At 36.0% G+C, this 26,353-nt stretch overlaps 1 protein-coding gene across 10 annotated transcripts in view; it reads right to left on the reverse strand.

The window, feature by feature from the left end:
• Positions 1–26,353, reverse strand: part of LOC127062385 (teneurin-m) — a 682,969-nt gene that overhangs the window by 322,673 nt on the left and 333,943 nt on the right. For all 10 annotated transcript variants that reach the window (XM_050990459.1, XM_050990457.1, XM_050990458.1 and 7 more), the window contains exon 3: positions 21,508–21,876. In XM_050990459.1, the coding sequence (XP_050846416.1) occupies positions 21,508–21,876 (369 nt within the window). The remainder of the gene's footprint in view (positions 1–21,507; positions 21,877–26,353) is intronic.

Raw genomic sequence — 26,353 nt, forward strand, 5'->3', positions numbered from 1 at the left:
GCAAGCGATAAATTAATGGGCAGGTAGCAGACGGATTGGCTGAATGATTGTCGAACATTTATTCAACGCATGCAACAGTTGTTCTTTTCAGAAAACGAAAGATATTGACAGACAAATTTTGTGGAATCAAGTTCGTAGCAATCGTAGTACGTGTCTACCAACAAATATACAATTAAACGAAATATTTTTGTCGCGACATTGGACGTTCGTCAGTCAAGATACGAAAAAGAAAAAAAAAGAAAAAGAAAAAGAGTAGTAGACACGTAGTAGACGAACGTTATCTGTTGAATGTTAAAAATAAAATAATATGTTAAGTACAAAAAAATAATAGAGAAGAAAGATCAGAAATCTCTATCGTTATCCCTTTTCTAACGATACTACAAACTATTTTCTTAATAATTCAATATTAAATTTCTATTTTCGCGATATTATTAGATTCTATAAAACTAATAAAATAAAATGAAACAAATTATCATATACATTCGTTCGTCACGAAAACGAATAATATCGTAATCGTGACAATATCGATCGTTCCAATAATTCAAATCAATCAATCAAAACTATCGTCAAACTATTGTACGTGCAATTGTACTTATTAACAAGTTTAGATTTCATTGACTTTTAGAAATACATAGGAATTATGTAAGTAATAATCCGATATTATCTATCTTCTTCTTTCATTTTCCTTCTCTTTATTTCTTTCCCTTCGTAAAAGCAGTTTTTAAATGCCGGTACCCAGCTGAGTCACGGTCAAAGTCAGATACGGGCATGATATCCGGCAAGTGGGAGGGGTGGGTGGTAAAAAGGGAAAAGAAATAAGAAGAAGAAAAAAAAACAGAGTAAAAAAGCAACACAAGCGTCGACTGAAACATCCGGTTCCGGTTGTAGGGAACAGGAACAAGACTCTCGCACCACCTAGGGAGACTCTTCGTTAATTAACGTTGCGTTTCCGCAATGGCTATCGTACAAGATTTACGTCGTAAGTACTTACATATGTAGGTGCGTGCACTCACTGGTGCGTGAGTGAATTCGTGCGTGCTTCAAATGGCATATCATCGATTGATAAACGTGTGACTTCGATGACAGAGAAGATTTCATACTCTTTTTTTTTTTTTCAATACTTTTTCCAATACATTCTACGTACAAAATTAGTTAGTACTCGATCGATGTAGAATCTACAATTATATACCTATTTTCTAAGCTATAGTTATAGAGTTAGTCGAGCATCGATGAACGATCGCGTGCGAACGCAAAGCAAACTTATTCATCTTCTTTCTGTCTTTCTTTCTTTCTATTATTTTTTCTCTTTTTCTTTTTGTTTTTTTTTTTTTTTGTTACGGTTCGTTATCATTATTAATGGTTATTTTTATCGCCATTGGTATAATCGTTGTTGTTAGTATTAGTATTATTATTAATATTAATAAGTTGGTTTTCTTTTTTTGTGTATTAATTATTAGGTTCTTTATTAATTTTGTCGGTTTTTTAACCGGAGAAAATTACAGAGTATATTTATAATTTTGATTTCGGTAGAACAATGGAAGAAATTAAGAGAGATAAGTTGCAGGAAGAATAATTTTTATTCGATTATTTGATTAGGATTATTATCCTCTTTCGTGCTAAATACGTTTTCTTAATTCCTTATTTTATATTTAAGGATAATATAATAAAGAGGTAATAAAAAATTTGACTGTTTTTTCCCTTTTTTAAATTAGAAAAAACATCTTTTTAAATACGAATTTCTCGATAGTACAGAGTATGAATAAAAATTTTTTTCAGAACATAAATTTGTTAAAGGACATTTTTGATATATATATATATATATATATATATATATATATATATATATGCGTGTGTGTTTTATGGCTGCAGGGCATCGACAAAATTTGAACAACGACATAATAAAAAAAAAAAATTCGTCGATATCATCGGTGAAAAGAAGAACTCAGAAAACGAAATAGACCAAAGAAGCTCTAGTTTAACTATCAAAGTATAATTTGTTCATTTTATCCAAATGAACAAATCGTACTCGATTTCGTAAACAAACAGATTAAACGGATGAAATTCGAGAAAAATAGAAATTATAAATATCAAGGAAAGAAAGAGAAGTAAAAAAGTAAATCACGATTTATTAGATGGACTTGGAAAGATTTTAGATAAGCTCACAAATTAGATTACGAGATAGAAAACACCTGTTTCTCTCTTTCTCTCTCTCTCTCTCTCTCTCTCTCTTTCTCTGTCTCTCTTTCTTTCTGACCACACAAAAGACAGTTTCTCATTTAAATATATAGGTGAATTCGAAAGTTTCTTATTACTCAAACACATGTAACTATTAAAATTCTTCCTTAAACCACGTATCGTTTAAAATAACTGGAAGGAATAAGAAGGAACAATTTCTTACAACTTCATAACTTACAACATAATTAACGAGTAAGCTCATTTGTTTCTTTCGGATTGTAAATTTTAGAAAATCTTATGTAAATAAGTGCAAATAAGGGCAAATATCAAACATGTTTATGTGTGTGTGTGTGTTCATTACCTATGTGCATTCTCACCTTTACAGCTATTTACAACTTTAAATAAGGACAAAGAGAGCTTAAGTTCGTGCTGACTCGCCTGATCAAGCAGGTTCAAACTCGAATGCTTCAATACATATATATATATACATACATATACATATATATATATATATACATACATGTATATATATATATATATATATATATATATATATATATATATATATCCAAGCTCGACATCGAGAAGTCGGGAAGTTTCACTTTGATCGAGAGCCACGAAATCATGCAAACGAGGGTTCATCGTGCTCGTCCTAACGAGGATTCATTTATCTTGCCCACGATGTATAAATGTAGATTTCAGCCGACCCAATTTATCCTCGGAGATCAACGAACAAACGCTATAAAGGCCCTTTCCTCGTCGTTTGAACGTGTATTTAATCGTAGAGAAACCGGTACCGCTGTGGAACCCTTTTCCTCTCATTCTAACGTTTACACATCTAACGTACGAACACGAAACGAATGACTTTGTTGTCTAACGAATATTTTAAAAGAGTCCTACAAGTAGCCTTTACATATCGAAAAAGATATATACATACATATATCTATGAATAGAATGTTTTTCGAAAGAGAAACATTCCACGCACGTGTAACACTCGACTATTCGTCATTTCGGATCTCTAATGTTTCGAAAATTTGTCATGGCCTGTCATTCTTCATTTCAATGAGCTTAAAACTAATTTATTTTTATGGCAACCATGCAAACGACCCGTCGCATACATACTTTCGATCGAATTATATTAAACAAAATTTTTTTACGTTTATTCTTTCTCCCTTAATCATTCACACCCTCGTCCCAGATCTTTTCTATTTATTCTTTCTTACGGTAAATTTTGTAAATATCACGAGCGATGTAATAACGAAGAAACGTTGTTTCCCCTCTGCATTTACACGAGCGCCGAGAAATGCATTAATAACCGTACTAACGAATCGAGCGCGACGATTCCGTACGCGCTCTCGATTATATTACGAGTGATTGACATTAATCAAGTACGCTGCGATTTAATAAAACCATTTGAATTACGTTCCTCGGCCGTTCGCGTTGCAAATTGCGTGATATTCAATATTTCATTGCGGGTGGGGAGAGGAGGGACGTTGTAGGTTCCGTTGAGAGAGAAAATTTATGTCATGCGCGCGCCGAGAGAGAAAGAGAGAGAGAGACAGAGAGAGAGAGAGAGAGAGAGAGAGAGAGAGATTCAACCAATTCGAGCAACCGGAGAGTTTTGAGTTAGCGAAGAGCGGGCACGTTTGAAATCAACGTCGGGAAATATATGTACGACGAATGAACGCCGACTATCGTGGTAATCTCGAAAAACGAAATCGAATTATTATTATTATACTCTCTCGATAAATTAAACTATATTGTAGATATTTCACGAAGGTAAGTATATATGTACGCACGTATAAATGTATGTACGAGGATAAGTAGACATGACGATGATCATCGTGCTCTATGTCGTTAAAAAATTTTAATTTCAGACCTGAGTGATAAATGGTAGAGCGACATTGGAATGAAAAAAAATGAGGGAGTTGAACTTTTTGGGAAAATCGAGAGAAACTAGTGAAAATGGACATTAGTGGGAGAGAGAGAGAGAGAGAGAGAGAGAGAGAGAAAGAGAAGGTCCGAGAGAAAACGATCCAGTACCGCGTGTATCGAGAATCGGTAATTCGTCGGCCTTTAATTAAACGTAACTGTTTTAATATCCTGGACATGTGACAGCGATCATGTAATTATCGCCGAGGTCCATGACGCGGAACGTACAAATTAAAACGAGCCAATAGGCGAACGGCTGCGTGGTTTAACGGAGCTTCGCTCTTTTCCTCTTGCTGTCAATGATGGATATGAGAGCCCATTTCTCTCTCTTTTTCTCTCTATTTCTCTCTATTTCTCTCTCTCTCTCTCTCTCTGTCTTTCTCTGTCTCTCTTTTTCTCTATTCCTCTGTCTTTCTCTCTCTCTCTCTCTCTCTCTCTCTCTAACTCACTTTCTCTCGTTATCTCATTTATAACATATAACAAGTACAGGTATTATTATAATAATAAAATAATGAAAATACGAGTAATAAAAATATTAAAAGAAGATAAAAAGTGAACCGAATGAAAATCGATAGAACGGCTAGAATATTATTTCTCCTTTTCTTTTCTTTCTTTCTTTCTTTTTTTTTTTATTTCTCTTTCTTTTCTCCCTCTCGTCTCTCGGTCTAATTAAAAATAAAAAGAGGAAAAAAAAAAGAAAAGAAGCAAGAAGGAGAAAGAAAAAAAAGGAGGAAGACCGTCGCGATATGATCCTACCATTTTCATTTTCGGGAGGAAAAAAGTTTCGTGCGATTTATCCGCGTGCGAGTTTCAACGTGGTTGAAAATATCGGGTCAAGGGATATAGTGGGCGCGTTCGAGTCCGCGGCAAATTTCATTGGTGAACAGAAGAGCTTTTGAGATTGGACGAGCGGACATTTCTACGTGGGTGTCTTGCGAGGACGTTTCCATTCCGCTTATATAACTTTATACCTAACATAAACGATAGAACTTATCCAACTCTGAAAATATCCATTTCGTTATCTGCAACGTTTGATAATATTAATATAGAACAAAAAATTAATTAATTAGGTAATAAAGAGAGAGAGAGAGAGAGAAAGAAAGAGAGAGAGAGAGAGAGAAGAAAAAAAGAAAATTATCCAAACCGAATAATCGTGAAGCTTTCATTAAATCGTACGATACGACAGTGAATGCTAACAAGTATGTATACGAAGCTTCAGATATACATATACGTACATAGACATACTCGGTAAGTTTAAATCCTTCTTTATTTATATCGATTACCTTTTTACGTGCCCCCGTGTTGAACGTTCGCCGCTTTGCTTTGTATTCAAATCCACGCATGCCGTCGTATTGGAAGCACTCACGTGCGAACAAACCGCTTATTCCTTATTCCATGGGCGAATATAAACTATTCACTGTAGATACGAACGGAATATAGAAAGCTCGTGGCACTCGTTCGACTAGTGCAAGCTCTATCTCTTATTGCACGCCGTCGTATCGCCCGTTGCAAACTTGCCCACTCTCGTATATTCAAAAATCCGTTTTAAAAATCTACTGTACTCTCGCCTTTGTATGTGCATTCAAGCATCTGTGTATATACGCACATACGTATATAATATATACCTATACGTGTATGTGCGTATCTCTCTGCTACGTGTATTAGTGTCACTGTGTACAATCGTGTTCGTATATGTTTGTGTGTACTCGTTTATTCCTCGAAGAATATTCGCCCTCACGAGCGTACGTTCACTGTTCGAACTTCGTACCGTTCGTCACAATCTCGATTATTTCGCTTAACGTAAATACGATTGCAGTAAATTCTACTAAATTGGATGCAAAAACGGGATTACGTAAATGGTACATTGTAAGCTTTGCTTTTTAGAAGCCGCCTTGGTGTAAACGAGCAGCAAAGTACATCAAGGTGTCTATCCATTTACGGTGATAAAACGGAAATACCTGTAACGGAGGTCTGGTAAGGTAAGTACAAGAAGAGAGAGAGAGAGAGAAAGATAGACAGAGAAAGAGATAGAGATAGACAGAGAGAGAGAGAAAGAGAAAGAAAGTAAGTAAATGTAGAAACGAGAGCAGAAGAGAGAAAGAGAGATTCAAGAAAAGACGATGCACGTTAAAAGAGAAAAGGAAGACGGAACGAAGCACGAGAAGGCTCCTGGTAATTGTCACCGTTGCTTCGTCGTTTTCATCAGAGAATAGGAGATGGAGAAGGGGTGGCAAAGCTTCCTGAAAGCTCTACAAATTGCGTACCCTTTGCGTTCCATTCGCCTGAGCGTACCGACTGGGGATCATAAATTTTCATTATTTTATAGTCAACGCCTCGTTTATATCCGCAACAAGCGAGGAGTAGAAAAGGAGAAAGACAACGGAATAAGAGAAATAGAAGCTTGATAGAGGATTTGAAATAGCTTGGGGGATGAGAAAAGAAGAAGAGTTGACGAGGGGCTCACGAAACTAGCAATTTCAAACGTTTGCATCTTTAGCAGTTTCAAACATTTCTCCTCTCGTTTCTCTTTTCAGATTTCTACGTTTGAAAAAATGATCCTATCACTTTGGACAATTTCGATTTGATCTCGATCCTTTTTTTCGAAAGAGTTTTCTCACCAAATTTCATCTATTTTAAATATTCTCTGATTTATCTTCGTTAATCCATCTTCATTAATAATGTAATTTTGTAATGAAGAATTATATAAATATAAATTAAGAATTATGTAAATAAACATTATTCTCGTTTTTAACAAACGAGAATAAAGTTCATGTGACGTAAACGTTCATATAAATTAAACAAGACCTTAATAAAAAAGTTAATGTAAGGTTTTCTATAAAAAGGTGAATGTTCATTCATGATCCATATATTTAACCATTCAACTTATTCCGATATAGATAGTATAATAATGTTCATATACAAGTCTAATTCGTGATTAAATTATCCAAGAGATTTTGAACAACGATATTCAATGACGGATAAATTCTTGAGTACTTTAATCAATGCCGGTAGATTGTGTTTGATCTAGGATATATAGTTCATTAAGAATAGGAAGTGAATAAGAGAGAAAGAAATACACGAATACATTTAGGTGTGTGTGTGTGTGTGTGTGTGTGTGTGTGTATATCGGTTAGTATGATCGATACGGAGAGGGAAGGTATCAACGAGAATGAAAGTAACCACGTAGAATGGCATGCGAGCCGGTGAAAGGATCGAGAGTGGATAGACTAATAGAATGCGCAAGGATTTGCATGTCGTAAAGCAATAAGAATGAATTGCGGTAGCAGATTTCCACGAGATATCAAGAGATTACAGGAAAGTAATTTTCGATCGATTTGAAAGAAAGAGAGAGTGTCCTTGAAACGAAAATAATTTTTTTCTTCCTTTCTTTCTTTCCTTGTTTTAAAATAACTTCAACCTACATATCTATCAATCGTATCGAAAATCTCTAAATCTACTTGTTTGAAAAGATTTGAAAGAATGACTTCATTGAAAATTAAAGTTAACAAAAAGTAAAAAAAAAAAAACAGAAAATAAAATCGAAAGAAGTGACTCATTTCTGACTGAATTTCAATTATCAAATTCGATATTTCAAACGAACATCGAAAGTAGTTCTCGGCAAATTCGACGTCCCGTTCGTTTCTTTTCGAAATAAAAGTTTTTTATAAGAAGTAAAATAACTTGTAAGATACAGAATAGAGAATAAAAAGGTCGATCTGTATAAGACTCTATAGAGAGAGGATCGAACGTTCACCGGTATCTGGGAGGCCACCCATGCTCTCTAATTTATTATAGTTGCTTAGCACGACGAAGCAGCCCAGGGCTGATCGGAATCCTGCGAGAAGTTGCTCGTACTCGTTTAGTTGTTTCCAACTCGTATAGTTCGCTTAGAAACTCGACTTCTTGCACGTTGTCTTCTTCTTTCACCCCCCCACCACCCACACCACCCTCATCTCCCCGGCTCCCCACCCATTCTCACTCCTACCCCTTCATCATCTCCGCTATCTCTTTTTTCCTTTCATTTATTTTCTTATTGTTTCTTTTTTTTTTTGATTTTTATTTTTAACAGCAGCCCCTACAGCTATAGTCTCTACAACATCGTAAATATTCTTTACTCGATTCTTTCGTCGAGATATTCGATCATTAGCGAAGCTCTTTCGATGATCAGCACCAATGTTTTCAAATCGTTAACTCGAGAATAACGATAGCGATCTTCTTCGTTGGAGAAACTTGTGTGGGCGTCTAGCGAAAAAGATCGAACGAATACAGACAGAAATAAAAAGAGAAAGCCAGAGAGAAAGAGAGAGAGAGAGGGAGAGAGAGAGAAAGAAATAAGATATGTGAGAATAAAAAGAAAGTTGTACCTGCGAGAAGGTGCACAGAGATGAGAATGGAGGGTTATACTAATAACTACTAGAGACCTTAAGGGCCTAAATCGTTGGTCTATGTCTCGTACGAATGAAATATCACCGTCTGAGCTTAGGAATTAAAAGTGACCAAGGTGGGTGGCCTCGCGCGATTCCTCACGCTAAATTAATGACTATTCCTCGAACTCGAACTTATATTCGAACGATTCATCGACCAACGATCGGATTATTATTCCTTTTCCATTGTATTACACTCGTCTTTTGACGTTTACTTAAAAAAAAAAAAAAAAAAAGAAGAAAGGAAGAAAAAGAAGATCAAAAAAATAGAAAAAGAGAAATGTATTTTCTTTTTATTCATCTTCCTTCATCCGTCACATACGTCTCTGTATATTCTCTTTCGAATTCGAAAGGAAATATCGTTTCATCTCCGAAAACAGTTACGGCCCTGAGGGGTTCGGTGTGCAGAGAGGGTGGGTCCTTTAAATTACTCCGCACGCGGGAAACAATAAACTCGCGAAGTTTATGGCAACGTCCCGACCGAAAGAGGGAAACGATGGACTCTCGGTTTAATTTCAACGGAATCGTGCCGCAGAACACACAGGTGCGTAAGCCACGTCGACTGCATGCGCGCGTACTATAGTACTGTACTATCGATATACGTCTGCCAGTGGAAGAGAGAAAACTCGCTCTAGTATTCACTATTTATATCACTGTCACTATGCCGAGCCATGAATTACTATCACGCTCATTTCTCTTCCTGCTCGTTGCAGGATATCAGTACAGCTCTCTGTGAGAGTTTGAATGAGTAATTTCATTTCTTTCACATACTCTCTCTCTATATATATATGTATTTATATATATATGTGTGTGTGTGTGAGTGTGTGTGTATATATATATAATATATATATGTATGTATGTATATCTTTTATGTTTGTCTTTTGAATTTGTATTCTTTCTTTTCTATATTTCTAACGATCGTAAAGATACGCAAGTAATTTTTATTTTCTCTTTCTTTCTTCTTTTTCTTCTTTCAAGTAACTCGAGTCGGTTTATTTCTATTTCCGGTTTTTTTTTTTTCTTTTTCTTTAACTTTATATCAGCAAAGGTAACTCGACTCGACGATAGTCGGTTCCCTAACGAAATTTGCTCTTTCTCTCTTTCGTTTAGGTTGGTCCTCTATTAGCCTCATTTCCACCCACGTTCTCCTTGCAAATCGCATCCATTCTCCTATTTCTTTCTATTTCTCTCTCTCTTCTTTCCATCCTCGACGCGTTTGCTCGTCGCGGTATGCAAATTGGACTTTCGGTCTTGGCTCGCGTGTAATAAACGCGGATTACGAACTACAGGAGCTTCACGTAGGTCGGCTTTTGTCGTCGCACGGCATTGTAATCAGCATAGCATTGATATCTTTCTCTCCCTTAAAGTTGAATGTTGGAAACCGCCTACATCTTTTCCTTTCCATTCTCGATCTTCGTAGGAGCATTTTTTTCGTTTATTATGTATGTACCTTAAAATGAAATTGTGACTGGAAGAATCTCTCCTCACAATTTTATAATAATATTAAAAGACGAACGGACGGCCGATAAACATTGAGGAGAAATATGAAAATGTAGGTACAAAAGTGTTTTAAACGTTGAACGAGAAAGGGAAGAAGGTCGCTCGCACGTTGCTTTCGTTTTCATCCAAATTTATAATAGAAAGAAGATTCTGAGTTTTTTTATTTTCTTATTTTTTTCGTTATCTTATGGATTTTAAACGGTTGATAAAATTTATTCTAAATAGTATGATATATGATACGTATATAATATGTAATATATAACATAAGTATGTAATATAAAAAATGTAAATAATATGTAATATGTACAATATATATATATGTATTATAATACATATATAGAACATATATTAATACGTATAATATGTAAAATAATTCAGAAGTAGAAGACCATTTCTAAACAATTCCGAATTATCAATATATTTTCTTAAGAGTTCTAAAGATCAGTAAATTGTATACAAATGGTTCTGGTTTTCAATTAAAATTCCTTTTTTCTCCTTTTAACGCGTGATTGCACGTAAGAAAATATCCATACACACATGCACACAGAGAGGAAAATAAAATTTTGTATACGTAAACATAAGAGTTAGCCGTTCGTAATGAAAAACAAAGTAAATAAACACTTGTATGGTCAGCGAAGAATCTTAGTCGGTATGACGTCGACGTCAAACGACGAGCGAGGATTTCGACGAGATAGAGGAGTATGTTAGAACGTCGAAGACTGAGAAATCCCGAGGCCTTGGCTATTTGCTCGACCCTTGAGACGCGATCGAATCTGAAGCGAAGAAGCGACGGGCATCCGCCAAGAACCAGCAGAGAAGAAGCCAAAGAGAGGAAGAGTGAGAGAGTGAGAAAACGAAGGAACGAGAAACAGAGAGAAACAGAGAGAAACAGAGAGAGAGAGAGAGAGATGGAATTCGAGAAGCTGCGAGAAGCTACGTCGTCCTCAACGAGAAGAGATAAAGAAACTCGTTCCGTGTACGTGCGCTCACGTACGAATGTTCTTTGGGAGAACCGAAGATGAGAAAGGAAGCTGAGAGAGAGAGAGAAAGATAGATAGATAGATAGATAGATAGATAGATAGATAGATAGATAGATAGATAGATAGATAGATAGAGAAAGAGAGAAATACAGAGAAAGCTAGGGGGACAGAAGTTTCTGTCGTCAAACGAATTGCGAGTGCATGGCTCGAAGGAGAACTCCTCCTTCGAGTGAGGAATGCGTAGGTATCCTCAGAAAACATCAAAGCAACGGTGGGAACGATTGAAATTGTTTCCCCGACCACGGAGACGAGACAGTCCTTCCTTTCCTACGTTATCCTACCTTCCTTTCTTTCTTTCTTTCTATATTTCTTCTTCCTTTCTTCCTTCCTTCCTAGTCGAACTCGTGCTATCCTTCTGTGCCTATCCCTGATCAGTCGGTTCAGGTTACTTCTACGAAAGAATGATAAGGCTGACTCATTCCTAAACTTCTTTCTCTTTCTCTTTCTTTCTTTTTTTCTTTCTTTCTCTCTTTCTCTCTGTCACTCTTAGTAGGCTTCTTTCGATCATGGCTGATACTACCTTTCGATTGTCTTCCATGGACAACAAATTACATTCCTAAGCGTGTGTTGACCGTTTATTGATTTCTTTTTCTTCTTCTTCTTCTTCTTTGCTCTTTTCAACTTTCTCGTATCTTTAACGATTCATCCGTCTCTCTGTATGTTTCTCTTTCTTTCTTTCTTTCTTTCTTTCTTTCTTTCTTTCTATCTATCTCTTTTTCTATCTTTCTCTTGATCGTCGTTGAAATACTTTGGTCAACGACTCGTCTTCTCTGTTTGTCGAACTCTCCTCTCGTTCGTTTCTACGTTCTACGAAGATGGTCCATTGCTCGAAGGACCGGCAAGAAAATAAAAAGATAGCTGGACGCCTAACGAACCACCCACCCGTTTGACGTTTGCACGAAGAGTATGTTTGTATGTGCATCTGGGAGAACGCGCGAGAGAAAGAGAGACAGATAGAGACAGAGAAAGATGTCTCTAACGTACCGTTCGAGTTAGGAGGACTCTTGCTTACTGAAAGCGACGAAGCAAACTTCGAAAGCGCGTTCTCTCGACGGAAAACGTCGTTCGTCATCTTCTCTTCTCTTCTCTTCTCTTCTCTTCTCTTCTCTTCTCTAGTCGTCGCATCGAATGCTTTCTCGATTATCCCGAGCGTACCTTTTTTCTTCTATCTTTATTCTCGAACAGATCTTCTTCTTCTTCTTCTTCGAAAAGATCGATCGATCGATCCTCCTTCGCGACTTTTTATCTCTGAAAAATCCTTAACGATACGAATATTATGTGCGATACGAAATCCGCTAGTTCGTAAAGAATAAGAAAAGATAGAAAGAAGAAAGAAAGAGAGAGAGAGAAAGAAAAAGAAAGAAAGAAAGAATGAAATAAAAGATAAGAAAAGGAGAAAAAAAGAGTAAGAGAGAGAGAAAGAAAGAAAGAAGGAATGAAATAAAAGTTAAAAAAAAATAGAAGAAAATAGAGAGAGAGAGAGAGAGAGAGAGAGAGAATTGGAAAAAAAAGCTTCCAACGTTCAGAGTGGCAAATTATACGAATGACGTTATCGCGAAAAAGTAATTTGGTTTCATGCTAATAGGCCCGCTTTTTCCCCATCCTCCCACATCTCTCCACCTCCTCCTCCTCCTCCTCCTCCTCCTCCTATCATCTCGGCCCTCGAGTGTTCCTTCTGCTCTTTTCCTTGAATAATGTATAAGTTCAAGCTTAGGTGTGATAACGCGGCGAAGCCTTCGAGAAGAAGCTCTCACTCTCTTTCTCTGTCTCTCTTGGGCCATTCTCGATAAAAGAAAGAAAGAAAGAGAAAGAGAAAGAGAGAGAGAGAAAGAAAGAAAGAGGGAGAGAACGAGAAACGGAACATCATTTCCCACTTAGTTCGATATTAAAAAGGATTCAGGTCGTTCCGTTAAAAATTCGATCATCGGTTTTGTTGGCAATGAAAAGACATGACCGATATCGTTAACGTAATTCTTGTTTTTCTTTTTTTTCTCTCGAAAGATATCCGTTCGAAAATCGATCCGACTTTTTCTTTCTCTTGTTTCATAGGATACAAGATACATGTATGTAAGTGGTATGTTTCTGAATAGTTTTATAGAAACTAGAGCTGGTAATATTCGGTCCATATATCGAACATCGCGATATTCGCTCCATATAGCATTCTCACGCATACGAGAAAAGTTCGTTTCCTTTCGATAGGATATTCCGATCGAAAGCGAAACGACTGAAGGGATGGAAATGAGACTGGTAATTCGTAAACAAGTGGTAGAGGAGGGTTCGTTTAAGTCTGCGAAGGGGAAAGAAAGAGGATGGAGAAGCGTGTATGGTGGATGAGTGAAAAAGAGAAAGAGAAAGAGAGAAAAATAGTAAGAGAGTAAGAAAGACACAGAGAGAAAGAAAGATGGAGAAAGAAAGAGAGTGAGAGAGAGAGAGAGAGAGAGATGGTGATACGAAGAGGCAAAGTTTCGAGAATCGAAATCAGGCGTAAGGGACGTCCCTCGAGTATAAAACTTGTTCGTAGCGGCCGGGAACTGTAGGTAACGGAACTGGAAGGAAATGGGAAAGAAGTCAGAGGTCCGTGTAGGAAAATGTAAAGAAAAAAGAGAAAGTGAAGGAAGGAGAAGTGGAACGAGAGATAAAGAGACAGTAGGAGAGAAAGGAGGAAGGAAAAAAGAAGAAAGAGTTTGGGAGACAAAGAAGAAACAAGAATAAAGAGTGAAAAGGGGTGTGGAAGAGGGAGAGGGAGGAAAATACGAGCAACTCGACATGGATCTTCAGTTGAAATATTTTTGCTGGACATACGAGACAAATTGCTATATGGATCGTTTATTTTGAAAGTAGTGTAATATTTTTTTTTAATGAGGTATCGTATAATTCGTGATTAATTTAGTGTAAACTTTTTATTTGTCACTTGTTAATATTTAATATCTTAAAAATGTCAGTGCTTTGTTGGATTTAAAATTGTTGGATTTTCATAGACATAGGTAGCGAGATCATTATGTTAAGTTTAAGAATATAGAAATATAATTAACGTTCAAAGATATACTTGTTATTATTTATAAAGAAAATTGAATCGATACGAAATATATTTGAAGTGATGTTTAATTTTTCATAATCGAAATTAAATGATTTTTACAATCGACTAATTATGAGAGTAGTGTAAGTCCGTTTACAGAGCGTAAATGTATATTATCTTAGTTAAATTCGTCTAAAAGAAATTTATATAATCAAATTATATATTGATAAATTAATAGAAACATTGCCAGACTTGACATAATTAATTAATATTTTTGAATCGACTAATATGCTAACCTTTAATTTTCTCGTGAGAATTATACTCATTATAATTTGCACGCGATTGGTACATAACTTCTTTCGTATTACACGCCATGTAACACTTATCGTTTAAAAACTTGTCTGAGATCATTGTTGAAATATATGGACCATTTATTTTGAAAGCGATGTAAGCTCATTTTTTAAAAAAATGAGATATAGCATAATTCGTTATTAATTGAGCGTAAACTTTTTATTTATAACTTGTTAATATTTAATATCTTAAAAATGTCAATGCTTTGTTCGATTTAAAATTGGCCGATAAAATAAATTGCATAGCGATTGATTATGAAAGTGGTGTAAGTCCAATTTTCATAGACATAGGTAGCGAGATCATTATGTTAAGTTTAAGAATATAGAAATATAATTAACGTTCAAAAATATACTTGTTATTATTTATAAATAAAATTAGATTAATACGAAATATATTTGAAGTGATGTTTAATTTTTCATAATTGAAATTAAATGATTTTTACAATGAACTCATTATGAAAATAGTGTCAGTCCATTTACATCCCATAAATATATATTATCTTAGTTAAATTCGCCTAAAAGAAATTTATATAATCAAATTACATATTGATAAATTAATAGAAACATTTCCAAACTTTATATAATTAATTTACATTTTTGAATTGATTAATATACCATGCAATCTTTAATTTTCTCGAAACAACAACAAATGAACTTACACTACTTAGAAAATAAACGATCCATATCTTCTAGCCTTTTGGTAATCGATCAGATGTGAATCAGAATGGAATCGATCAGAATCGAATCAGATACATGAATATTAGATAAGAGATAAAGATAAGATCAAACCCGATAAAGGAAAATTGAAAAAGGATCGATCGAAAAAAGATCGAACATTAGATTACAACTTTTGATAATAGAAAAACGAAGCAAAAAAAAAGAAAACAAAGAAAAAGGAAGATGAAAATTTTTGGATTTTCTCGGGTTGATTAATCATTTTCGATAGAGTTTATGTCCGATTAGTTTCGAACAGTTTAACAGAATGATTTAATTCAATAAATTACGTAAATCGTCGGTTAGATTATCAATTAGTGAGTTGTTCGTATATTATCGCATCGATTTAACTATATAAATTGAATAATAGTCGTTCATATAAATCTATCACAGTATCTATGATGTCAAAATATGCATGAATGATAGAGAGCTTTTATATTTGCGACACGTTCTAATGATTAAATTGTTATGCGTCGATCGTTCGTAAGAAAGAGAAAGAGAGATAGATAGATAGATAGATAGATAGATAGAGATAGAAAGAAAAAGAGAGGGAGGTGTTAATCGAAAAGTGTGATGAAGGTAAAAACAAAACGAAGTAGTCGTAAATCGATACGTAAACGTTGGCATTAACGTTTGTTGCCTAGCGTAAATGAGAAAGAAGTATATTTTATCGATACCAACCAAAGTTGTCGGGAAAAATCGATGGATTTTACGCTTTTTAATGCGACGAGTTTTACGTCCCTGAAAAGTTGTTTACCTCGTAGGAAACGGCCGAAGATGAGAGGAAAAAAGATTAATAAAACGTGATAAAATGTTGAAGGAGAGCAGTTGTAACTGTAGGTATTATTTATCAAAGATGTTCGAGAGAAAGTAAGTAGTATCTCGAAGGTTGTTGAAATTAAATAAGAGCTGAAAAAAAAGAGAGAAAAGAAAGAATAGAAAAAAAAAGAAAAAAAAAGAAAGAAAAAGAAGAAGAAAGAGAGAGAGAGAGAGAGAAGAGAGAAAAAACCAAAGAAATAAAAAAGAAAAGATAATGAAAATAGAAGGAAGAGGATTCGCGAGTCTGTCTCGAAAGCTTCGATAGAACAAATCCGTGAGAGTCTTCTCAGGAGACAGTGATGCTGCGAGTGAGATTAGTCTGTCTTCAAGTAAGCGCTGTGTCGGCGAAGGGTTACGTATTTAATTAAACTGTTACTTCGCATTGATTGCCAAACTTGGTTCACCGGCACGCTGGAGAAGATTATCGAAGTTCTCCGCGCTCCTATCTTGGCCATATCGGGAAAGAGAGAGAGAGAGAGAGAGAGAGAGAGAGAGAGAGAGAGAGAGAGAGAGAGAGAGAGAGAGAAAGAGAGAGAGAGAGAGAAAGAGACAGAGAGGTTACCAAGCAATCTCGCAAACTTCCAAGCAGTAATGCCGACGATCTTCTTTGTCGGCTCTCCTTCGGCTTTATTATTGTCAGAACATATTGCTATTAACCTAAATCAGTAAGGAACTAGAGAAATCTGTTACATTTATTATATCGTTTCCATTCTTTCATTTCCTTCAAAAAGATTTTTGATAAACAGTGTGGAACCAGTTACTTTCATTAATACCTTTGCTAATACGTTTCTATCGATTTTCAAAAGATCATCGGATAGATTCTACAATTTAATTCATTCTATTATTACCATCATCATCGTCATCGTTATAATCATTTTTATTATTATTATTATTATTATTATTATTATTATTATTATTAATAATAATTAAGATTAATTGAAATTTATAGATGCAACGTTTATCACTCGATAATCGATAAAGGATATACGTTGATATCGGAAACATCTTTCGAAGGAAATAAATCATGAAAATTTCTTTTTAGGAACTTAATGTGTTCTTACTTTTCGACAAAGGACGACGCGTCATTAAAAAGTCGTCGTTTCCTTTGAAGCAAAGTTCTAGTAGGTATTGTAAACTCATGAAACGTGAACACGTTGCGTGCTTGACGGTTTCGAGGCAGTCCGCTACCTTGCCTGAGGCTGTCTCGACAGAATTGTGAGAAGCGTGCCTTCTCTTTCCTGGCACCTCTATCTACTTCTCTCTCTCTCTCTCTCTCTCTCTCTCTCTCTCTCTCTCTCTTTCTCTTTCTCCCTCATTCTCACACTTTCTCTCTGTCTCTCTCTTTCTCTCTTATCCTGTCGATCCTCGTACTCGCGAGAGAGGGTGGTGCGAATGAACGAACGAAGGTAGGAACGAACGAGAGGGAGTTTCATTTAAGTTAGAAATTGCTTCTTCCGTAGCGATGATGGGCCGCAAATTGGGCGCGAAACGGAACGCATAGGAGAGGCCGGAGAGAAGATCAGACTAGGCGACGACGATGACGCGAGGATGATGTAGACGATGTAACCGAGGGTTTATCGATTTTTCTCGTATATCTTTACTCTCTCTCTTTCATGTACAGCACGTAGAATATTTCGCTTTCGTACCTTCTATCTATCTATCTATCTATCTATCTATCTCTAAATCTCTCTCTCTCTCTTTCTCTCTGTGGAAATTACGCTCGAGATTTACAAGAAACGATCGATCGATCGAGTGACATGGAGAGATTATTCTCAGGAAGACGTTCCGAGATATGAAGGTGGAAAGATTAGAAAGAAGAAGGAGAAGACTCACGAGAGAGATATACACATGAAACTAATGTTCCGTAAGAAGAAAGCAATATACAGGGAGTGAGATTAATTATCCACGACGAGATAACTCGTAAAAAGAACGGAGAGAATCAGTGAGAGGGAGAAAGAGAGAAAGTGAGGGAGAGATAGTAAAAGAGGAAGAAAAAGAATGAAAGAGAACGAGAGAGAGAGAGAGAGAGAGAGAAAGAGATCTTTCTTGTCCGTGATAAAGCTCGTATGATTTCTCAGTTGATGTTGGCTTGATTGAGAGGGTTCCGTCAGCTTCGAGGATCGTTCAACGACGTTATATTATACCTAGCAAGGAGAATTTCGCGGTGAATTCATTCCCTAACCGTAACTATGACCGAGCCAACGAAAAGAGGCTTTCTAGGAGCATCGAATGAATACCCAGTAGGATTATTTCCGGTTCATTTAACGAACCCTACTGACTCTAAAATTCGTCACGCTTACCAGAGAAGGATAGTAAATGCGTCTGATAATCAACAAACATATCTCCAATTCATACGGTCGTATGTAACGTAAATAACGATCGAGGTGAACGATCAACTTGCTTTGTTTCTATTTCGTTTTATTTATCTGATAAATAAACAGATCGATCTTTAGCCTTGATAAGTCGTATATCAATATTAATAGTATGTAAGTCGACGTCTCGTTGGAAGAATAGTAGTAGTATTTCGTCTTCGAGGGAAACAACGTCCGAATGCTGTCGGTATGATCGAAGACGCTGATATTAATCCACGGAAGCGCAGGCTGCGCGCAGCGTTAATGCAATCGCCTAATGTGCCCTCCGGATGACACGATGATTCCCACTGTCATGCTAATCCGTATAGCACGTAATTGCGCGTTTATGCGTACAACGAGGGAGAGAGTGAATGAGTGAGTGAGTGAGAGAGAGAGAGAGAGAGAGAGAGAGAGAAGGAGAGAGGGAAGCAGAGACAGAGATTGAGAGAGAGGGGAGTGGAGATGAGCTTGAATCGACCTCGAGTATTATGCGTTCAGGATGTGTCGTCCGTGACACACGAGGGGGTGCCAAGGGGTGAGGTTAGAATTATTTGCTCGTGGAAGAATAGGAAGCAGAATCTAGGCGCGTACGATGATGGATGACGTTGTATATATAAGAAATAAGGACATCGTCGAGCTTTTAGAGAACGTACGAACGAATGATAGAACGAACGATAGAACGAACGTCATCTCTCAATGTTGTCGTCATGCTCGAGATTGAAATTCGTTCTGGATTATTTTCCATAGTTATTTTCTTTTTCGTTCTCTCCGGCGTTCGGCAATTCTTGAATAGTCATTCTGATTCAGCTGAGCCACTAATGCGTTAGGTGGATAGGGTGGATACTACCACGCGATGATGATAGCGATTATGAACTTTTCCAAGCATCCCTTACGGTCCATGAAAAAGCTACACGAGCTGAGTAGAAGCTTATCTTACTTCGGAAGAATCACTCTGCTTTTATTTTTCGTTTAGTCACCGACAACAGTAATACCGTACGGATCTTCGCTTCTTTCATATTTATAAAATTCTTGATAATGGACGACGTGTTCTGCGATAAAGCAACTTAAAGTGTTTCCTCGTTCGGGGAAATAAAATCGTTTTGTTACGGGACATTAAGAGCCACAGATTTTTCACTCGACTTTCGTCTCGATTTTAAGAACAGAAATATATTTAAATAAATGCGAAATAATTTGAAAAGAAAATATCTATTTCGTAAAAAGGAAGAGGAAAAAGTAAGAAGAAGGATAGACAAACATGTTTTAGTTAACATCGATATCATATGAAATACGTTTATCGCGTAAATAATATTTATTTTAAAAGTAACTTCGTTACTACATCCACGCGTGTATTCGTCTTTGTATACGTGTGGTTATAACCACAAAATAAATACATCCTCTCCACGAGTTACGTTTGATGAGTTTAGGATTTCAAATCAACATATAGGAGATAGTATTGCTGAAAGCATCAAACGTATGACTCTTAATTTAGCGATCTCATAGGAGGAACCAACGTTCCATGATATATGCCTTTCACACGCAAGTGTTCGGGTGACTTGTCGGAAACTAGGAAGGTTTCCAGGTGCGGTGTGTCCAAGGAAGGTGGTAGAGGATAGTCTAGAACATAGTAGAAGCACAGAGGCAAAGCTACGCAAGCGGCCTATGTACATATATACCTAGCTCGAAAGCGATACGTCATTTCTGACAAGCCAGCGTGCCGATAACCCACCCCTTCTGCTTCCTTCCCTTCTCCACATCCATATACACATCCCTTCCTCCCATCGTAGGCAAACCCCCGTGTGTGGCCTCACACCTCATCGCAGTGTGGCCCATCTATCATGTTTGAGTAATGTAGAGACACGATTTCGCGTTATTGCGAATGACTGACTCTGTCGCGGTCAACCTACTTGAACTTTGAGAATTATTGACGGAAAAATCGCTTTTTTCTTTTATACTTCGATATCATGTTTCGTCTACTTCGTTTATTCTCTATCTATCTATCTATCTATCTATCTATCTATGTATCTATCTATCTATCTGTCTATCTATCTGTCTATGTACGTTTACTTTATATCTCGAGTGATAGATCACAACAAAATTTGAAGGAAGAGGAAAGGGACGTAAAGATTGTTGTTAATTAATTTAACGTGATTTAACGTACAAAGAAAGAAATTGGTTAATTAGAAAAAGATGATATCGATGTTCGAATTAATCGTAAAATTGGCTGATATAATTAGAGGGGTATTAATGTATTCTCTTAAAATAATCGATCATTCGTCATTAATATGATTTTTAGCTCGATGCTGGAGAAGATATTTTTGAACGAGAGAGAATCGATTGTACGGTATATTAAATAAGAAGCCATCGGAAAAATTGAACGTGAAAACTCTTTAATTTCGGTACTAATTAACCAGAAATCAGATCTTCATCAATTCCAATGGTTTTTTGTTTTTCTTGATAAAAGAGAACACACACATACAAATAGATAAGAGTCAGTTTCGAAAAGTGATAGATTTATCTATAGAAATATCTGAATGAACTATGTCTTTCGATTGTTTAAATTATGATCTTAAACCGACTAATAGATCGATACGAATTTTATCGAGCTTTTAGATCGTTCTAAATAACTTGAAAAAAGCAAAACAAGTACAATATAACTCATATATACATATATATATATATGTGTGTGTGTACGTATTAGCGAATAAGCTCGGGAAAAATATCGAGGTAGTTTAGTTTTCTGAAAGAGCAATAAACTTAATGGAAACCTTTTGGCTTTCAATGACAAATTCCTAGACAAAGAAGGAGTAGGGTGACCCTGTGTATAATTCATGTAATTTATAAGAAAAATGAGATAGTATACGATGACGCATTTGAAAAGGAACATCTACAACGTATCGTACATAGTAAACTATTAAATAAAGAAGATAAACCAATGTAAATGATATTCGAGAACAAAATGGACAATGCGATAATAATAATACAAATAACGAACGTTTCAGTAGGATTTAACAGATATTTTCTGCGTTAGAAATGGGAAAAAGCTTTGTACAAATAAAAAACAAGAAAAGAAAAATCAGTTCGTTTAAACGATTCGATGATTGACAAGCATCGAGTATCGTGTTATATCGTTCGTATTATATACCATTCCATATCGTTTTGGGAAATATGCTGGCGCGTTTTACTCACCGTTATGAACGAGCAGGGCGGAGTCACGAGCAACGGTGATCAGATCGCTGTCGGTGAGAGTTTCGTCGGAAGCGTTACCCGATGTCGGTGTATCACTGAGTCCGGCACCACTACCGGGCATATGATAGAGGGGATGTTGCTGCTGTTGTTGCTGTTGCTGCTGTTGTTGTTGTTGTTGCTGCTGTTGTTGCTGTTGTTGCTGTTGGTAAGCACGTTGCTTGTGCTGACTAGCGTTATAGTGATTGAGATGTGACTGGGTGGTCTGATGATTATTTTGAGGATAGGCCGAGCCGCGACCACGCAGACTAGGGGAATTATCCTCACCCTCGCTGCCACTCAGACTGTAGGCCGGGTAAAGCCGTCCCTTCCCTGTAAGAAAAAGTTGAACAAACTTTAATAAGCCTTTATCTTTCTCTCTTTTTCTTTATGTATATCGTTCTTCATTGTAGAGTCCATTTTCAAAGTCTCAGCCAAAAGAGACAGCGAAAAGAAAAGAGAACAAAATCTTTAAAAATTATTTTCTCTTACAAGCATGGCGGCTCTTTTTTTTCTTAATTTTTTTCTTTCTTTTTTCTTTTCTCTCTCTCTCTCTCTCTCTCTCTCTCTCTCTCTTTTTTTTCTTTTTTTCTTTTTTTTTTTTTTTGCGAGACGTTTATTATCTCCCTGCCGCGAAGGATACTAACGCGATGCTTCTCCTGCAATTTCGTTTTCGAGTTAATGTTCTCGTTATCGCATGGGTAATAGCGGATCGAAACTTAAACTGTTTGTCCTAAAGAGAGAAGTAATCGAGTTAGGGTCTCGTTATATTATACAACGTTCGATAACATGGATAACGACGAGCGCCGTCGTATACGGAAGAGACAACGAACGACGATGGAAGAAAGATGTGGAGAGAGGAAGATCCGTCCGTGAAAATTTTCTCCTATTTTCTCTTTGTCCTTTTCTAATCTAATTAACGTAGAGAATCTCGTGTAAAAAGGATCGTGTAGAACGAGTGATGATTTTGAAACTAATTTTTTCCTTTTTTCTTTTTTTAAATTCAACCGGGGAGAAAAATTGGTCGGTATCATTGCAAGCTGTTAAAACAAAAATAAGTAAGAAGAGAGAGACAAACAGATAGAGACAGAGAAAGAGAGAGAGAGAGAGAGGAGAGGAAAAAAGGTTGGTGTGAAATGGTGTCAATTTACGAGGGTGGAGGATCGTGTCTCCGTGAAATGCATTAGGACTCTTCGAGTTTCTTTCTTTCTTTCTTTCTTTCTTTCTTTCTTTCTTTCTTTTGAAGATGGCAAAACAATCTTAGAAGACTACGTCGCGCGCACTTGGCCAAACATAGAAGAAATGTGAAACTTCCGGGACATCGAACGTCTATGTATTTATTAGTCTTTGTACGTGTATATGTGTATACATATATATATATATATATATATATATATATATATAGATATGGATCGTTTATTTTGAAAGTAGTGTATTCACGTTTTTTTAAAAATAAGATATCACATAATTTGTGATTAATTTAGTGTAAACTTTTTATTTATAACTTTTCAAATATTTAATATTTGATATTTAATATTTTTCAAAAGTTTCAAAAGTTCATATTTATATTTGAAATGTAGTATCTTCAAGTTGATATCTAATATCTTAAAAAATGCAAATGCTTTGTTCGATTTAAAATAAAAGAAATTGCGTAGCGATTGATTATGAAACTGTTGTAAGTCCAATTACAATTGGTAAATATATATTATTTTAGTTAAGTTCGCCTAAAAGAAATTGATATAATCGAATTATTGATATTGAACTACTAACTTAATAGAAACATTGTCAGACTTTGACACAATTAATTTCTATTTTTAAATCGACTAATATATCAATCTTTAATTTTCTCGAAACAATAAAAAATGAATTTGCACCACTTTCAAAATAAATGATCCAAATATATATATATTGTATACTTAGAACACTATAGAAATATTCAAGAAAGATTACACATTTAATATGACTTATTGACCTATCCTCGTTATTGCTTCCTTTAATTTGTTACTATCGATTTCTTCACATTTTTTCCATTGGAATATCTAAGAAAAGAAACAGAGAAGAATAATCGATCCCAAGTCGGGTGATCGGAAATCGTCACCCAAGCCAAAGATGTTTCATCGGAGTACGTTGAACAGAAGTTGAGGAAAATAAAGATAAAAAAAAAAAATAGAAACAAAAAGATGAAGAAACCGGTTTTCGTCTGGAGAGACCGAAATGGATATGGAAAAAGTTGATGGACCGTTTTGGTCCGTTATTGCGCGTCTTTGGAGTAAATCGTGCGAAAACTTTGATCGATGTTCTCCGCCTTTAACCTTTGACTCGAAAAATTCCTTGTACGAGGTCCAGAAACCGAAGAAGAAGAAGAAGAAGAAGAAGAAGAAGAAGAAGAAGGTCGAGCTTGTGTGTCCATGTCGAGAGATCGATATTGTCAAGAGTAGTAGATTTTCCTCGTCCTTGATAGTTTTGGTTTCTTTGAGATGCGGAGAGAAAGCGATCGATCGTTAGATCGATCGATCGATCGATCCTTTAACCTCGTCTGCTGTCGTCTTACGAAACGTTACTAATGTAATACGAAAGGTAAAGAAGGAGAAGGGAAGAAGCTTCGTTAGCATCTCATCGAGAGACGACCGATGAGAAATCGTAGGTCTCGATAACCTCTGACCTTTTTTCTCACTCTCTCTCTCTCTTTCTTTCTTTCTTTCTCTCTCTCTCTCTGTCTTACTCTCTCACTCTCTTTTATAGTAAAGACAAAGTGCTTTAAGGAGGTACGTGTATCAATGTCGCGAGAAGGATAGAATCTTTTATCGATGTATTGCTGGAAGAAACCTTCGAAGATCTTCGTTTTATTAATGATTTAATTAAATCGACTATGACAGAAGTTAATAAGTCGTCGCTTTGTAATAATCTTGAATTATTTAAGATTATAGGAATGAAGATTTAAAATAAGTAAAAGTAAGAAGGATTTAAAGCGAACAAAATCTAATGACATAAAGAAAATATCAAAGATCTATGACTTGAACTTTTAGTAGAGACTCTAAGAATAATTTTGTTCTATATATTCCGTCTCTCTCTCTCTCTCTCTCTCTCTCTCTCTCTCTCTCTCTCTTTCTCTCTCTCTATTCGAGACTTTTACACAATACACATTCTCTCTATACGTATATACGTATATACATACGTCAAGTTATCAGATTTATCTTCTCATCTCATAGTCCTTACGTGGAATGATGCATCTCTACCAACGGATGTAGCTTTCAACGAACGAAGAACGCAGTCTGATGCAGAGATCCATTGTAATTAAGTTTGATCCTGCATATCGTTAATGGATACGATATATCGAAGTACCAACTAAGTAGACTCAACTAACCGTATTATTCTCTAGGTCTGTCTCTTTTCAGCCGAACTACTTTGATGCTCTATACCTCTTTCGTTATATCTTTCTTCTTTGTCTTTGTCTTTGTCTTTATCGATCTAAACGTCGTCTCTCTATCTTCTTCTTCTTCTTCTTTCGCTTCTCTCTCTCTCTCTCTCTTTCTCTCTCTCCATCATTTTCTATCTTCATCATTCTGTTTATATTCGAACGTTCATCCTTTAAACGTCCTCCCAAACTAAACAAACTTATAGGATTTTAACGTTCGACGTACTTAGTAGATTTTCTAATTGGGTTACTGCACCAGAACACGGCTGGAAATCATAAAAAGAGAAAAAGAATGAGAGTGAGAAAGAAAGAGAGACAGAGAAAGAGAGAAAGAATGAAAGTGTGTGAGAGAGAGAGAGAGAGAGAGAGAGAAAGAGAGACTAATGCCATTGACGAGACGACCGCTTACGAAACATCGCTGCCGACGACGTTACTCGGTGCGTTTTATTGCGGACAGTATAAACCGTCCTCAGTAGCGTCTACAAACACGGACTTCCGTCGGAGGCTATGGTATAAACGATTTAAGTGCATCGGATAAGTCTCTCAGGATCAGTCAAGTAAAATGAAAATAAACCTTTTTACGAACGGTTTCGGCAACTGTTCTTCTTTTCTCCTTCTCTTCAAATATAATATAAGATTTATTATCGCGTATGTTAACTTTTATAAAACAACTTGATAAGTATTACCTAAACTTTAATCGGTAACTAAAGATTGATAACTACATATGAAAAATATTAATAAGTAAGACTAATAATTTACAAAAATTCAATACCGATAACAAATCGAAATGATTACATCGTTCGATTATTATAAGAATTTTCTCGATATCAATAACGTTATATATCGAACGATAAAGTCTTGCGATTTATAAACGTTAACGTCTCGAGCTTAATGTTTATAAATAGTTGCTCGAATTTCAAGTGAAAATATAAAAACGTTCTATTCTCTGTTTTCCTATCGAATGATGTAATAAAGAAGGTAGTTACGTTTGCTACTACGTAACTTCGATTTGATCGATCGTAACTATCGAAAAGGGTAACTATCGTTTTAATCTCGCCCTGAAAAACGAAATTTAATTTCTCGCTCGTTTAACGAAAGAGCGAAAGAAATAAGGGATCGAATCGATCGACATACCATCTTTCACTATCCCTCTCATTCGTTCTCTCTCTCTCTCTCTCCCTCTCTCTCTCTCTCTCTCTCTCTCTATCTTTCTCTCTCTAACATAACGAACGAACTAACGTGGGAACGAGAAACATCGGCGAGGCGTGAAACGATCTCTTCCACGCGGATACTCAACCGAACCGAACACCGAACACTTTGTATTTTCCGGCTTTGCGGTGAGTGAGATTCTCTTCGAATTTCACGTATCCATAATGCATTATCGGGTTACCATGG

This window comes from Vespula vulgaris, chromosome 3 (assembly GCF_905475345.1).
Source record: "Vespula vulgaris chromosome 3, iyVesVulg1.1, whole genome shotgun sequence".
In the NCBI taxonomy this organism is placed as follows: domain Eukaryota; kingdom Metazoa; phylum Arthropoda; class Insecta; order Hymenoptera; family Vespidae; genus Vespula; species Vespula vulgaris.